Source organism: Nymphaea colorata, chromosome 6, assembly GCF_008831285.2.
Source record: "Nymphaea colorata isolate Beijing-Zhang1983 chromosome 6, ASM883128v2, whole genome shotgun sequence".
NCBI lineage: Eukaryota > Viridiplantae > Streptophyta > Magnoliopsida > Nymphaeales > Nymphaeaceae > Nymphaea > Nymphaea colorata.
In genome coordinates, this window is record NC_045143.1 from 3,230,352 (window position 1) to 3,246,150 (window position 15,799).

The 15,799-nt window shown below is 38.5% G+C and overlaps 2 protein-coding genes across 7 annotated transcripts in view; both read right to left on the reverse strand.

Annotated features, from left to right (window-relative positions):
* Positions 1–10,866, reverse strand: LOC116255908 (pentatricopeptide repeat-containing protein At5g48910-like). The gene is made up of 3 exons (XM_031631992.1): positions 10,812–10,866; positions 9,935–9,974; positions 1–412 (listed from the first exon to the last, which is right to left on the reverse strand). Exons 1-3 carry the CDS (start codon positions 10,864–10,866, stop codon positions 1–3), a joined length of 507 nt encoding a protein of 168 aa, XP_031487852.1.
* The window catches only part of LOC116255771 (coatomer subunit beta'-1-like), an 18,421-nt gene continuing 12,253 nt past the window's right edge, over positions 9,632–15,799 (reverse strand). Inside the window, exons 23-27 of one of the 6 annotated variants that reach the window (XM_050078231.1) lie at positions 12,576–12,711; positions 11,694–11,858; positions 11,453–11,596; positions 10,812–10,858; positions 9,632–9,884 (exon numbers count right to left, since the gene is read on the reverse strand). In XM_050078231.1, the coding sequence (XP_049934188.1) occupies positions 11,727–11,858; positions 12,576–12,711 (268 nt within the window). In that variant the 3' untranslated portion in view covers positions 9,632–9,884; positions 10,812–10,858; positions 11,453–11,596; positions 11,694–11,726. Of the gene's footprint in view, positions 9,885–10,811; positions 10,859–11,404; positions 11,597–11,671; positions 11,859–12,575; positions 12,712–15,799 lie in introns of all 6 variants that reach the window. The other 5 variants (XM_031631759.2, XM_050078232.1, XM_031631760.2 and 2 more) reach the window with 5 other exon arrangements.

Genomic DNA, 15,799 nt, shown 5'->3' on the forward strand with positions numbered 1-15,799 from the left:
TCACCAAAAATCTTTACAAGAACAGAAACCATCATCGAAATGGTGAAAACGAGTGCGGTCCCTGATGACCACTTTCCTGCCGTACAGTTTTGATATGATCTTGATGGCAGAATGGCAGTCGGGACACATCCGTAGGTTCTTCACAATTCTGATGGTTGTCCCTGGACCTAAAATGATAAGGCTAAAATCCAGTGCCAACTTCTCACTGTGGCGATGAAGTGCATCCTCCTTTTCTTCTTCCCCAAGATCAAGCAACACTTCTGATGTATTGGGCACGTATCCCGCTAACTTCAACTCACTTGCCATTTCGTCCAACTTTGAGTAAATAGCCTTTGACCGAGGATGAGAGCCATCTCCACCAACAAATTCATGAACAACCCCAGTCATCTCAATCAAACTGCAACCAAGATCCCTGTAAAAAATCAAAATGAATAAATAATTAAAGGGACATGAAATTTTAAAGTGGTTCAACCAATAGGCCTACATCCACTACTCTATCATTTCTTGTTTGCCTTTCTTTGGTGGAGAGGCTCATTTATATAAAGGAGTTACATAAGGGGTCTCTAGTTTCCAAAAGATATGACGTTTCATCTTTCAACATACATGACTTTTCATCACTCAAAAGACATGATTTTTCATCTTTCAAGAGACATGACTTTTCATCTTCCAATAGACATGACTTTTCATCTCTCAAGAGATATGACTTTTCATCTTTCAAATAATTTACATTGAGAGCCTTCTTGGTGTTTCTGTTAACATCCCCCCGCAAGCTCAATGCTCCAACAATAAGATTGAGCTTGTTAATTATTTGATAATGGTGCTGCTTACTAAGTGGCTTAGTTAAAATATCAGCAATCTGATCTTTGGAAGAGATGTATTGAATTTTCAAATCTCCTTTAGCCAATTTTTCTCGAACAAAAATGAAGGTCAATCTCTATGTGTTTGCTTGTCGTATAAAACTGCTTAAAAGAGTTCAGCGGCAATCGTTATACTTTGCATTTGCAAATCTTTCTCTTTCTTTTTCCTTCTTAAGCATACAAGTACTGCATATACTGAGAGGGGTGAAGCATGGGAGGGAGGAGCATATGCGACAGTGTTGGATTTGGTTGCACAACAGATGTTCTCTTCATATATACTTTTGTGGGGAATGTTCCACCCTCGGCTTGTTTTCCTTAGTTTGGGTTTGAAAGTTTGTTGCAAATCATCATCATGATCATCAAGTTTATTGGTCAATTTTAGTTTAATGATTTTAGTATGGGTAAAGGGAAATCAGTTTGTTCTAGTGCTTCTATGTGATTTTCGCGTGGTAAGGTTCGGTGGTGAAAGGCTGGATTCTCAATGAAAATTCTGAAATAGTCATAGAACAAATTTTTTCTTAATCTTGATTAGTACGCTAAGCCAATCTGATCTCAAACTTCTTTTTTCAAAATGAAAAATTTGCAGCCAATATCAAGTTTTCTGCTTCATAACTTCAGACGGTATGAACGTTGTTTAGTTATGTTTGCCTCAGATCTGAACTCTAGCGAAGCAACAAGGACCAATCTGTTTCATAGAAGGAACTCTGGCCTATTTCTGCTTCAAGCCTCCCCAATTGTTCAAACCGAACAACAATTCAAATCTTGCTTTGCAGTAGGACTTTCTTGTCATAAAAAAACTAGGGATGCACTTGCAGTTGTAAATTAAATATGACATAGATGCAGATATGAATTATACGCCAATTGCGGGATGATTTGTTTACTCCTGTTGCTGGTTGGGTCTGTTCAACAAACTTGTGGTTCAGTTTCCAAGTGAGAGAAATCAACTGTACACTAGTAACGGGCTACATATGGTTTTAATTCTGATCTCATTATGATGAAACTGGACCATATCTGGCCACATGCGATGCACACATTAGACACGGGTGGGTGATTCAAGCGCCCATCAACCAAAAAATGCTGGCTCCGCCACAGGTGTACCCAATTATAAAAAAAACTATTCTTAATATTGAAGTTGTAGTATAGCGTTGATATCACTTTGAAATACTAAAACTAATAAGCATGCTCTGCACGATTCAAATGGTTCTATTTCTATGCAAAATTACGTTTATCACTACTCACAAGAAGTCATAATGGTTTGAGGACCACAACTTGCTGCATCACCATTATAACTATCATTTCTTTTACAGGGTTTAAAGAAATAATGCTAAACATGATTTAATTGAGTTCTGTCCAATATTTAGTGTCTTTCCACAAGGCAAGGAAGAAGAGGAAAATTATTGTCTTTTTCAAAGAGATGATCCAAATTGTGTGCACTTAGTTTTTAACAGCGGCTCCTCCATCCAGTCACCGCACACTCACGATTCAATGACAGGCAACGTACGTTCAATCAAGATGCTGAAATTTACATCGTACCAGCACATAGTAAGATAAATATCGACACAGAAAAAACTTTATAAGACTACCTTTTCATTTCAAAGCGCATAATCCGGATAAACATGCCTCAGGCTTTTGAATTATTCAGTTTATCTGTAAGAACAGACGATTGTATCTTTTTCCACTTGTCCTCCACAAAATGAGATTAGTCTAGTTGGGCAAGACTCAGTGACGGCAAATGATAAATGATAATGAGATTAAGTGGACTTGTTTTCTAAGAGGGTGTTTGGTTGGCCGTTTGGAAAGAGCGAAGACACTCCTCTCCCTCTCAATCCTAAAGTTCAGAGCTCCGCTCAATTATGGTACATCTTTTAATTTGAATGTTGTGCATGTGGTTCAAATGACTAATACACATATTAATCCAACTAAGAACATGTTATTATTGCGACACTCAAATCAATTAGTTATACTACGGCCCTTGTAATATTTCTGTTACCAAACATTTTATGGAGGAAATGTTTGTTATATACGACGCTGCGGGCGCTGCATCCACGATTTATGGAGGAATTGTTTGTTGAGGAGGATCTCACCACTCTCACCAAGACCGATTTGAAACACCTTGAAAAGCAGCTTGAAGTTTCTCTATATCGAGTTCGTTCAAGGGAGGTACAATGACAACGACAACTCCTCATGATTGAGCAAGATCGAAACACCTTGAAAAGTTCACTTAAAGATAGAGAAGAGCATGAGGAGTTGTCGTTGTCATTGTGCCTCCCTTGAGCGAACTCGATGTAGAGAAACTTCAAGCTGCTTGAAGGTGTTTCAAATCGGTTTTGTGAGAGTGGTGAGATCCTCAGTTAAGTGTCGCTCGCCAGTGCCGTGCACCGGACAACGGGACAAGGCGGAAGTGGATAACCTCCTCCTTTTCACATCCTCATTCTCATTTGAACAAGCTTCAGTCTGTTGCGCCGAACACAGACACATAACTGAACGGTGAAAAAAAAAAGGCGAATATAAAGAATTTTACAGATTGTCATTAGTAAGTTAATTGGGTCATATGAATTTTACTGGTATAAAAATCAGATCCAAGGCGGGTTCAAAATGCCTCTGAAAGAGGCAGGCCGTATGTTAGGACCGAAAATGTCCAACTCAAAGGACTAAGTTTTCCAAATATTCATTTCCTTCAAGGGCACTAAATCATCTCTGGCGGATGAAATGGGGAACCGTCGACACATGCTACGCTTTTCATATAGCTGTTCTCATAATCAGTCGATATTGATTAGGTGAATTCACAGTCAATACAATTTGGTTTGGGTATTTATCAGATTATTTTTTGTCAGAAGGAGCCGGAATATCAGGTATATATATATATTCTTTATTAAATATGTATAACTAGCAAAGACGAGACCAAAACAATTGCTAAGATGCTGTTCCTATTTTATCCAAAGTTCAAGGTGCGGATAAAACTAAACAAAAGTTGATTATGTTTTGTTTTTAAAAAATTCAGGAGAAGCCCGAGCTAACGCTCTTTTGCTTATGAACCCATACATTTAGACGGCCACTATTTCGGTAGCACGTGTTTTCTCAATTTTGGGGGAACAATTCTCAAGTATATATAAGACTGGTAAAATGACACTTTATTATTATTATTAATATTGTTATTACTGCTATTATTTCTATTATTATTATTACTATTATTATTGTTAAGATATGCTATTTAAAATCTAGACATGAATGCCCTGCATGTAGCTTAAATTTCTGGTTGCATCACTGCTGTGGGTAATCGAACTGAGTTTTATAAAGTTCTTCAACTTCAAATCTCAAGTTTCATCCCCTGATCACAAGGTTAGAAGTCCGAATCCTACCAAATTGCTTCCACTTCGCTAACTGAAAGGCAGTAATTAAGTACCTGTTGATCACAGAGCTTGGTAATTAGTTGAGCTCTTTCATCGCCTTTCTGGTTAATTTCCCGCATATAGAGATGAATTCGTGTAGTATGAAGAAGGCCTCAAGGAATCATCAATATCTTAACCTGCTGATCACTTGCATGCTATAGCTCTAGTCTTTTCGTTATTGAACGTTCAAATCGGCTTCACTATTTCTCCGCAACATTGCTGAAGAAGGAATGCTTATGCATGTTTATAAGATAATCAGATTAATTTGAGAAAGTGCAAGAGATTAGTGGAGTTTTCCACACTGTACTGAACTTCACTTATTGATCTGATAACAGGAAATGCATAGAGAATCACAGATTGGACATAGTAGAGCTAAAAAGAGGCAGAACTCCAACCTTGGTCCAACGTATATCGCATCCCTATGCTGTTCATGAAAGCTTTTGTTCATGATCCGGATCCACCAATTGTTCATTTCTCAGATCTCTGGCTCTGAACTGGTAGCTTATAAGCTCAACCTTCTTCACTAAGGCTATGTTGGATAGCTAGCATGGGATCTCAAATCTGCATTAGGAGAAATCCACTACTGAATTAAACGGTGGATTTCACAGCTGTGGATTTAATTAAGAGCCACATTACGTTATAAAAACCATGCATCTGTACGGTTTTAAGATATCTGTGGATCTGGGTAGCCTTGGATCCCTGGATCTAAGGTCCAAAGCTATCAAACATAGCCTGAGAGATATCTAAATCCAACCCCTAGTCATCAAGTGAGCCAAGGTACTCTTGTTAGCAATATTAGTTTCACCTTAGTTAATACCACACAAAGAACGTTGCCCTCTTCTCAAAATGCAAACAGTTAGTTCATGTTCTACAGCCATAAAGCACAATTAAGTTGGAGCTAGGATCACAAGGGGTTGGACTTAAGAACTAGATCAAAAGTTCAAAATCCCAAGAACGTGAACTACTGGGAATTTCTGCCAACTTTGGTAAACATGTTTGGTTTCTACTTTTAGCTAACTCTGTGATAAGAATCGCAATAAATATCTGTTTTTTCCTTTTTTCCCAGCATCATGAAAGTCCTGATTCCATTGTATTTAATACGTAATTTGTACATATTCTGATATTCTCATGGGAAAAGAACTAAAAAGGTACGTCTTCTCCGATCTCAAGAAGTACAACCAGTTTCTACTTGCGCAAAAAAAAACTCATGGAAGCAGAAAAGTGAGTACTAATTGCGGGATAGAAATGTCGAAGCGCTTCTTAATTCAGAGAAAGAGAGAGAGAATGAGGCACATAACATCAGCAGATACCTGGCTGAAGAAGGTGAAGAGTAAAACAGTAATATGAAGAAATGTTTGTGAGGAACTAACTTTCAGAAGAAGAAGAAGAAGAAGGGAGGGAGGAGGAACTTGCTTGGAAGGAGAGGATTTTGACAGAAAGTACATCTACGGTTAGGAATTCATTTTTCAACGTCGACATCCAAAATAAATGTGCTTGGCATAATGTGGAATGACCATCTGTGGTTCATACTATAGATTTGGTAATAAAGAACCTTTAAGCCTAGGGTGGAGTTATAAAGAGCTAGGGTTTTTCCTGGTGTAGATCGCATGGTGGACGTCGAAAACCAGGAAGACTGCCAAGAGGAGGACGCCGATGGTCCTCGCGACGAGCCGGGCCAGGCCAGGCCGGGCCTTAGGCTGAAGGATCACGGCCCGGTACCCGCCCGGCCCAGCCCGTTTAAAGGTGGCCAGGTACCGGGCTAGCCCGATAAGTGCTCCGGTCGGAACCGAACATGTTTGTAGCGGGTCGGGTCAGCCCAGCCCCGCCGGATGCCCAGGCCCAGTTGCATTTGATAGCGGATGCATTGAATGATGTGCTTTCCAAAACCCTTAGTTTAAACTAATTAAGGATCTTTATGGTGACGTTACATTTTAAAACCCAGATCCAAGAGGTCCCACCTTAAATTCATGGATTTGGATTTCAAATCACTAACGAATTTGAAATATATGATTAAAAAACACACCCTAATTGTTAATTGTACATGTTTTTTATTATTAGCTTAAACGAAAAACAGAAAATAGGCCGATCGGCGCCCGTGTCCACCCAATTAACGTCATTCTCAACAAAAAGATACGGGTCTGTTACGGATATCGACTTCCCTAGATCAAATTCTTGCAAAAGTTAGAGAAATATTTTTCTGATCATTACATCTTTCTCATTCTATTTTCGCGTGGTAAGCACAATATCAAAAAAAAACCCTAGAAAACATCGTGAGCCTTTTCTTAATAGGTTATGAAAAAGCTTGCAGATAAGTTATTCGTGGTATTAGATTTTTCTTGTAAGTTCAGGAAATCTAATTTAAACATCAGTTTTTCATGATTTTTATTTATTACATATTTCTTATTCGTTTCCTCTAACTCTCTAACAGCCAAGTCTATGCCACAATCAAATAAATAAAGCGGTACCCAGTACTGCGGTCAGTATCGATATCAGTACCAGATTAACTTGCTGTCGCTATATTTTACTTTAAAATGAAAAGTTATTCTTCTAAAATTTTTTCTATGTCGATATTTATCTTACTATGTGCTGGTAAGATGAAAATTTCAGCATCTTGATTGAAGGTGCGTTAGATGTCATTGAATTGTGGGTACGTGGTGACTGGACCGAGGAACCGCTGTTAAAAACTAAGTGCGCAATTTGGATCAACTTTTTGAAAAAGACAATAATTTTCCTTTTCTTCCTTGGGGATTCCACTGGTTCAGCTTTTGGAGATCAAAGATGATGGCACAATTAATTTGTTTAATCTTAGAACTTCATTATAGATTTGCACGAGTAAACAATCAGTTAATTAGAGTCTAAGAACTCCAAAGAAACAAGAATACACTTAATTATCTTTTGGTAATCAAAGCAAAATGATTCTACACCTCAAATCCTACTTTTTCCTGGTAAAGCTCAGAAAACATACCTGAGAAGTCATTCATTATTGTGGATTCTCCCCTTTCAGCTCGAACAGCGTCAAGCCAATGAGTAGCTTAACCAATAAGAAGCTCTTCAATGAACAGAATAAAGGACATTGATGTTCCACCAATATCCCTTTGAATGGTACATATGAGGAAAATATTCTAATAATCATTTTCTTGTTAATTTTTAAATTGAAAAGGGGAGAGAGAGAGTAATGGTAATGCACTACGTTGTGGACCTCAACCATAATGGCTTGTGGAAAGACACTAAATATTGGACAGAACTCAATTAAATCGTGTTTAGCATTATTTCTTTACAGCCTGTAAAAGAAATGATAGTTATAATGGTGATGCAGTAAGTTGTGGTCCTCAAACCATTATGACTTCTTGTGAGTAGTGATACACGTAATTTTGCATAGAAATAGAACCATTTGAATCGTGCAGAGCATTAGTATTTCAGAGTTGGATATCAACGCTATACTACAACTTCAATATTAAGAATAAATTTTTTTATAATTGGGTACATCAGTGGCGGAGCCAGGATTTTTTGGTTGATGGGCGCTTGAATCACCCACCCGTGTCTGATGTGTGCATCGCATGTGGCCAGATATGGGTCCAGTTTCATCATAATGAGACCAAAATTAAAACCATATGTAGCCCCGCTACCGGTGTACAGTTGATTTCTCTCACTTGGAAACTGAACCACAAGTTTGTTGAACAGACCCAACCAACAACCGGAGTAAACAAATCATCCTGCAATTGGTGTATAATTCATATCTGCATCTATGTCATATTTAATTTACAACTGCAAGTGCATCCCTAGTTTTTCTATGGCAAGAAATTCCTACTGCAAAGCAAGATTTGAATTGTTGCTCGATTTGAACAGTTGGGGAGGCTTGAAGCAAAAATAGGCCAGAGTTCCTTCTATGAAACAGATTGGTCCTTCTTGCTTCGCTAGAGTTCAGATCTGAGGCCAACAGAACTGAACAATGTTCATACCGTCTGCAACTATGAAGCAGAAAACTCGATATTGGCTGCAAATTTTTCATTTTGAAAAAAGAAGAAGTTTGAGATCAGATTGGCTTAGCGTACTAATCAAGATCAAGAAAAAATTTGTTCTATGACTCTTTCAGAATTTTCATTGAGAATCCAGCCTTCCACCAATGAACATTAATTCCAAAGTGGGTTCGATTTAGAATTTTTTTGTTACTTGTGCTACGGGTTTTCTGAAAACTACCAGATACAAACCACAGACTGAAGCCCACCATGTAGAAAAGAAATAAAGTTTTCATGTTCTTCTTCGCAATTGGAACCCTCATTCAACTTGACAAAGAATGAACCATAATCAGTGGGTAGAAATACAGTAAGAAGTCTGAAAAATACTGGGCCGTTTCCGAAATCAAAAGCATAAGCAAACAGATGATTGCTGTCCTGCACTCTGTCTTCAAATACGTTACTGAAAGGAAAAGGAGCAAGTCCTGCGTGGAATTCTTAGGGATCGTTGAGATTGCCAGTACAATAAAGGCACTCAGAGAGCATGTTGGGACCCAGAAAACACACTGTAAGGAACACCATGCAAAGAGGACAGTTATTATCAATTGTCTGAATAAAGTTGAATAAGATGTAAAAAAAAGGACAATTTGATATATCCACCTTCAGATGGTGAGTCACTCTACATTCTTTTTTTAAAAAATTTACCAACTTTTGGTACTTTACACCATCTGTTTTTTTAAATGTTGTGAAATCTTGTGTTCATGTTTGATTCTGGCAATTCAAGAGTTCGTACCCTCCAGACCAACCTAAATAGAAATCAACTTTGTCAATCCACGCTACGAATTAGTCATAAACTGAAAACTGAAGTTCGATAAGGTCAGGTCGAGAAAAAAAACTATTTATAGCATCAAACCACTTACATTACGTACGTGTATCCGTAACTTAAACTATTGATTGGTCCACACACATCGTCTACCACATAATAACTTGACAAAGCAAAATCCCCATCTTGACCCCTACACTTGCGGAGAAAGAAAATACAGGCCAAGCTCCAAGGACAAGCCCATCCCCAACCACGACAACGTTATTACTTTTCTTATTTTACGTACAGAAAGGAGGAGAAGAATCCAAAACTAACGTAAAAGTCAAGCCCATAAAAAAGTGCAGTACCTGCCAGAAGGCTGAATTTTTTTTTGTGGTTAAGCAGGCTCCTACAAAATTATGCCAACAGAGATACACCACTATCGTCTTTCTTAAACTTGAAGCCCTTAAGTTCAACTTCCCAGTTGAACAGGTTCCTGTTAGCCGGAATAAAGACCTTCTATTATCAGTTTTAGCATTATGAAAAAGACAAGCAAAACATTTCACATTGAGGGCCAAACTACTGACGCTTTCAAGATGGGTCTGTCTCCTTTCTCAATGGAAAAGGTCATGTTTTGAAGAAAAAATATCATTTCAGCATGAATTTCTAATTGTGCCGTTACATGCCACACCACAAAATCCATGGTAAAATGAGTTTTATTGCTACAAAAAATTAACCTTGACGATTACACCATACCCCGAAAAGGAGGAGGAAGAAGGAAAAAGAAATACAACTTTCTTTACTGAACAAATCATGGAAAGAGAAAAAAAAAATCTCTACTGATAACCAACCAACAACTCCACGCCCTTCACCATGCAGGAGCCTGGAAACAAAGGCAAGGGCAAGAAATGTCATTAGCACCATCAATTGCACCAGCTAGGCTGCTTCACATCCTTAACACAGTCTGATGAATCTGATAAAAAAGAAAAGAAACTAATGCAACAAATAGGAAATTCAAGTAGATCACAAGGTGTGACCCAATGGCACACCGTTTGAACCAATGGCATACCAAGCATGACAGGAAACCCAAGGGCTTAAGCAAATGCATGCTAAGACTATCTAGACGAAGTCAATATTCAACTAACAAATTTAGCAATATAAACCACCCATTTGGTCCAGTTAGCCTGCCAGTAACTAACAGAGTAGATTGATAAGTAAATGGATGCTCTGGGGGATGTCACCATGTTAAGAACTTGGTTCCAAACTGCAAAAAGTGGTAATGCAAACGATGTGTCCCTTTTTGCCAGCCCTATAGGAGCTGGCACTTCCAGAGTATCATATGGGGAGAAAGATTTCATTTGCTTTTGTTACAAACAAGAGGAACGACTGTGAACCAAGCACTTAATAAGTTGCAATCCAACATGGGGAACCAAGTTGAAGCCAATCAAGCAACTATTGGAGCCACAAACGGGCTCCAGGATTAACAGATAAAGCAAAAAGTTTACTTGTGATTGACCAGGAAGCATGGGGCATCCACCACAATGTCATAAGTTCCCATAAATGGCTGGACCGAGAACCAACCATGTCTCCACATCCATAACCTTCATTATATTATCAATATTTTCGTACAACAAAATGAATTCAATCCAAACCCAAAGAAAATTGCACATAAGATGACCTAGAAATACCACTTGGTGCAAGTAGATGGAAGACAAGACACAAAAAGGTATTGACACCAGCTAAGAAGATTGCTCCCATTCAAGGTGAAATATTTCAATGATTTCAGTGGAGCAATGGAATTGATGCTCACCTGCAACATCGGTGAAATCTGAAACCCCCTGAGAACTATTGGCATGGCTGCACATCGCCCCAAAAAAGCAAAAGAAAAAGGTATAAGAATCATGGTGTTAGGGCCACTAGACACAGACAAGAAGTAGCAGAAGGAATCAAACAGATATTTAAACCAGAAAAGCTTTCAGTAACAAATGGTTGTGATACTTCTGAAACGGTTGGTGAATGTGGGGATTCATATACTGTAACCATAAGGAACAATAATGTATAACCACAGAACTGAACAGTGAAAAAAAAGGCGAATATTAAGAATCGTTTGTGTGCCTTGTAATTCCATGCATAAGTTGTAATAGACGAGCTGCTGCATATTTTAGAAGTTGAAGTTTAGTTGAACTGCTGCATATTTTAGAAGTTGAACGCATGTACCATTGTGTTTGTAACTTCGTAATTTGTACTTCTTCAGCTGGCATCTAGAAGGTTAAAAAACTGCCAACTTAGGAATACTGCCAAGGTGTAATCGCACCAATACTCTCCAAAATAGTTGCATGATTCCAATTATGTAGAAATCAAATTCGTAAAATTCATATTGTCATCTAGGTCATTCCTACCTACCAGCAATCATAACCACAGTGCTCATGCAGCTTGGACAAGTCCAATCACCTGGCCTGCTGCACTTGATCCAGACACTAGTAGGACGCATACATCACTCTCAAAATTGGATTATGTGCATCATAGGGGCATCCAACAAGAATGCAAGTAGTGGCATGACACTGTGATCCTGACTGTTCAATCAGCATACCATTACTGAAAGCAATGAGAACAATCACAACAGTGAGAGAGTGAAGGAGAGTAGTCAGATAAGGATATTTAATTAGTCACCAGAAGCAAAATTGGACTTTACGCTGCCAAGCGGTGATTGGCAGTGAGATCAACGCTACGCCAACGGAATTCCATCATGATTCACGCTCCACTTTTCATCAGTCTCATGACCATTGACAAGAATGGCACTGTCTACTGAATTTTCTGCTTCTACATCAACTTGCTCCTCAACTTCTCCCTCCACTTCCTGTAACAAAAATTTAACAAAAAATAAAAACTACAGTTACAGTAAAGTGATGAAAATAACCACAAGAATAAACTTGCCTTAGCCACTAACAAAGAAATGGACAAACTTTAATTCAAAACTCTAGGGAAAGAAAGGGCAGGCCTTTTAGCGATAAGGGGTTTCCTAGGCATGCATTCACATGATGGATGGAAAATATGCCAAGCACGAAACCAGTGAAAGAGCCAAATGAATTTACGTTCTCCATGAAAAATGAGGAGATCAATTCCAAGCCAAAAACAACAGCAGAAAAAGATGTGGCCATGCTTGTACAAGTCACATAAACTGACATTCGAGCTCGGGCTTTTACACCAACAACATGCTATAACCTCAGCATGTCGACCAAGGCCAAAAAACAGAATCTTGACTATTATGAAGGTATTGAAGCAGTTAAGAAATTCCACTAGGCAGATGTCAGAGTCTGCTAAGAGACTAGGACCAACAAAACCATGCCACATGCTGAGTGAACCACCATCTCAATGGTTTGGAGACGAATCCCCATTGTATTTGAGAACCTCTAAACGTATATCCATGGGCACAAGCATGGAATAGCTAATTGGAAGCTTCTTGTCAACTCTAACCCAAGAGACGCCCACACTGCATGTCCAAGTGGATCATACTGTAACAAAGTGCACTTCTTTACAACCAGGTCATTGAAAGTGTCAACAAGGCATTACAAACCTCATGGACCAAATCTCCATTTTGCATCGGCACCGTTGTGCCATCATCAAGTTGCATATTCCTAAATGCTTCCACAAGGTTGATTTGGCGTTTTTCCGAGTAATCTAGGTACTCCTCAGCTGGTGGATAATGACCCCTGTTTCACAGTATTTGCAAGAGTTATATGAGCAATAAAACAACATATTAGTCCTACACAAACATAATGGCAGCAATACGACAACCGGTGACAAGGATAACCATATTAATTATTAGACATCATTCTTAACCATTTTATCTGATCATTCTAGATTCACAAGAAAAGAAGTGCACATATTACTTCAAATCAGTAGCAAGATAAAGGGATTTTCAAATTTGATAAATCAGCTAAAAGTATTTTGCAAATTCTTTCTGCTCTTTTTCCACCCTCAGAGCAATGTAAACTTCCTTTTGGCATCCTCTCGGAGAGCCAGGTGATTCGTAGACCTTAGACATAACCAAGTTATACTAGGTCCCAACTCCATTGCATCTTAAAATATCACATATCATATCTGACTAAAAGGAAAAAAGCTATGTCACGCGAACGCGGCTAAAGAGGCCTCGTACCCGTGTCGACTCGCCGACACGGGACTCGGCTAGGACACGGCAAAAAATAAAAAATAAAAATTTAATGTTTTTTTTTTCATTTTATCAATTTTTTGTGATGCATCCAATTATTTCCATGAACAATCCTTTCAAATATTCAGTACTTTTGTGATAAAACACATTTTCTCACAAGATTGTAAGAGTGAACTATTAATTTAATGTTTTTGTTTTTTTTAATCTTATCATTTTTTAGAATATTTAATGTAGCCGTGTCCGCGTATCCGAAAATTTTGAAAATTGCCATATCCGCACCCGTATCGCATCCGCACCCGTGTGACATAGGAAAAAAGAGAGAGGAAACATGAGCAGATAAAAAAGCAGAAAATAGCGTTAACAAGCCAGCACACATTATATTTCAATGCACAGCCATACTATCATGATTCCAAATAAATGCTTAAAACTTACAAAATGTAGCAAATAAATCTCTAGTTACTAAAATCTACTACATAATTAATTAACAGTTTAATAATTTTATTTGTCAACATTTGTAAATATTTTTTATATTAAGGTTACTTTAGTCAACTTACAAATACGATTAAATAAAATAAATTTTTAGAAAATAATTGGTTTTAAAATGTCATCTTTCTAAAGGATGACACAGACCCTCGCATCCTTTTCCAAGGATGACAAAGGGTGCAGAGAGAGAGAGAGGTCCTTTGTAAAGGATGACAAACCCCCGTCTTCCTTTTAAAGGATGGGAGAACCCCGGTTGTCCTTTCCAAAGGATGACAAAGGGTGCAAAGAGAGGGAGAGAGGTGATCCTTTAAAAAAAGGGTGGGGGAAATAAGAAGAAAAGGAAAGGGGAAAAAGAGTGAGAGACAGAGAGAGAAAGAGAAAGAGGAAAGAGGATATGGGAAAAAGAGACATGCATGCTGGAGCTTGGACACTTCATAGTTCAAAAATGGAGTGTCCCAGTGATGTGAGACCGGCATAGGCCCGCTGCCAGAACCCCAGGGTGAAGTTCGTCCAAGGGTGGGATGCTTGGGTACAGCCACTTTTGTGCATTGTTATCCGTATCGTACGATATGGACGCATATCGTACGATACATATCGTATAGGTCAAAGAAACCTTTACGATACATCTTCGATACGCGCTACGTCTTTTATAACATTGCGCCTATGAGACTGATAATTTGGCTTGGCCCAAGCATGGCTGCAAGGCAACTCTGTCGCCCCTGGCCAAGCATCATCCTGGGGTCCTGGCAGTGGGCCTAGACCGGGCTCGCATCACTTAGGCATGTCGACGAGTATAAATGTCGTTGTCCGGTAGTTAGCATTGGTGTCGGTATCAAACATGCGCAACACCGACACTTCATACTTTTGAAGTGTTCATGCAACATAAGCATTTGGTGCTTCAGAAAGCATGTATTCTCGGTTATTATTGATGTTTCTAATACTGAAAATGAGTGCCTACAAGTCTCCAACTTTTGTGGGGGCTTATACAAATGCTTTGTAGTCATACAATTTTGATTTCCAATCTAGAAAATGATTTGTGGCCCATGGAAGCATATCTGCAACTGCACATGCAAGACACACATCCACTGCCCCATCACACCCTTCTAGAAAAATAACCATGTGTTAAAAACGTGAGTATATATATATATGGGTTCTCTTTTATTGTATTATGCATGCTCTTTTTCTTTTCTTTTGTATATTTTCTGTATTTTGCTTAGGTTCTATTTATTTGTCTTCATGTTTTCAGCATTTCTCAGTTGGTCCCTACTGGGCGTTAGGGGCTCCAATGGCTGTATTTTTAGCTGTTGAATAGCCTCCAACAGCTAGAGAAGTTGCAGCTTCTCTCTATAAATTGGGTATTTCTGTCCCACATCAGTGCATGCTTTCCACGAAGCAGTTCTTCAGTCATTTATTTAAAGATTTTAATTTCACTGTGCTGTGAGTGTTTCTCTGAGAGAACTTTGGGTAGGTGTGGTATAAACTTTTACATATATTTGTGTATTTAAATCATGTCATTCACATCATACCATTCCACATTTCCAGGGTTGCCAACATCCTAATGTATCTACTCTTGAAACTGGTTTTAAGGGCATACGAGTACTTCAGTCCCACCTTGCATAATTACAGTATTACACAATACAAGGCATATTGTATAATATAACATCAATACAACTGAAGTGGTAGGCTTTCCAATTTGTGTTCCTGAAAACTTCTAGAAACCTTAGCCACTTTTGGTAGGGACACATGAAGTAACTTCAAAAGAATCACCTTCCCCCACACCACCCCCCCCCCACCCCCCCCCAAAAAAAAAAAAAAGAAGAACAAATAGAAAAGAGAAGGCAAAAAAGGTGCTTTTGATAGAATTTGGGTGTGAATTTAAGAGATCAACATGCAGAGATTCAGAGATTTTCCATGCTTTCCTTACCATCACTTTCTTTCTCCAATACAGATCTAAATGAATCAAGGTTCCAGCATTTTGGAACCATTCAATAACAGAGATAAGACGGTCTTAACAAATTTTCAATTTGTCATCACTTTTCCCAAAATGAAAAGGCAAATGGGATCAAGCAGTAAATATACGACAATTGAAAAGTCAAAGTGTTGCATACCCTTGTTCATCCAGTTCACCTCTTCAAGAATATTCAATA

Bases quoted from the DNA above. Each gene is read 5' to 3' on its own strand.
- LOC116255908 (XM_031631992.1), bottom strand. From the start codon at position 10,866: ATGTGCAGCCATGCCAATAGTTCTCAGGGGGTTTCAGATTTCACCGAT. The intron at 9,975-10,811 runs GTGAGCATCAAT...CTTTTTTATCAG, and splicing joins AGATTTCACCGATGTTGCAG to ATTCATCAGACTGTGTTAAG. The intron at 413-9,934 runs GTGCAATTGATG...GATTTTTTACAG, and splicing joins GATGTGAAGCAGCCTAGCTG to GGATCTTGGTTGCAGTTTGA.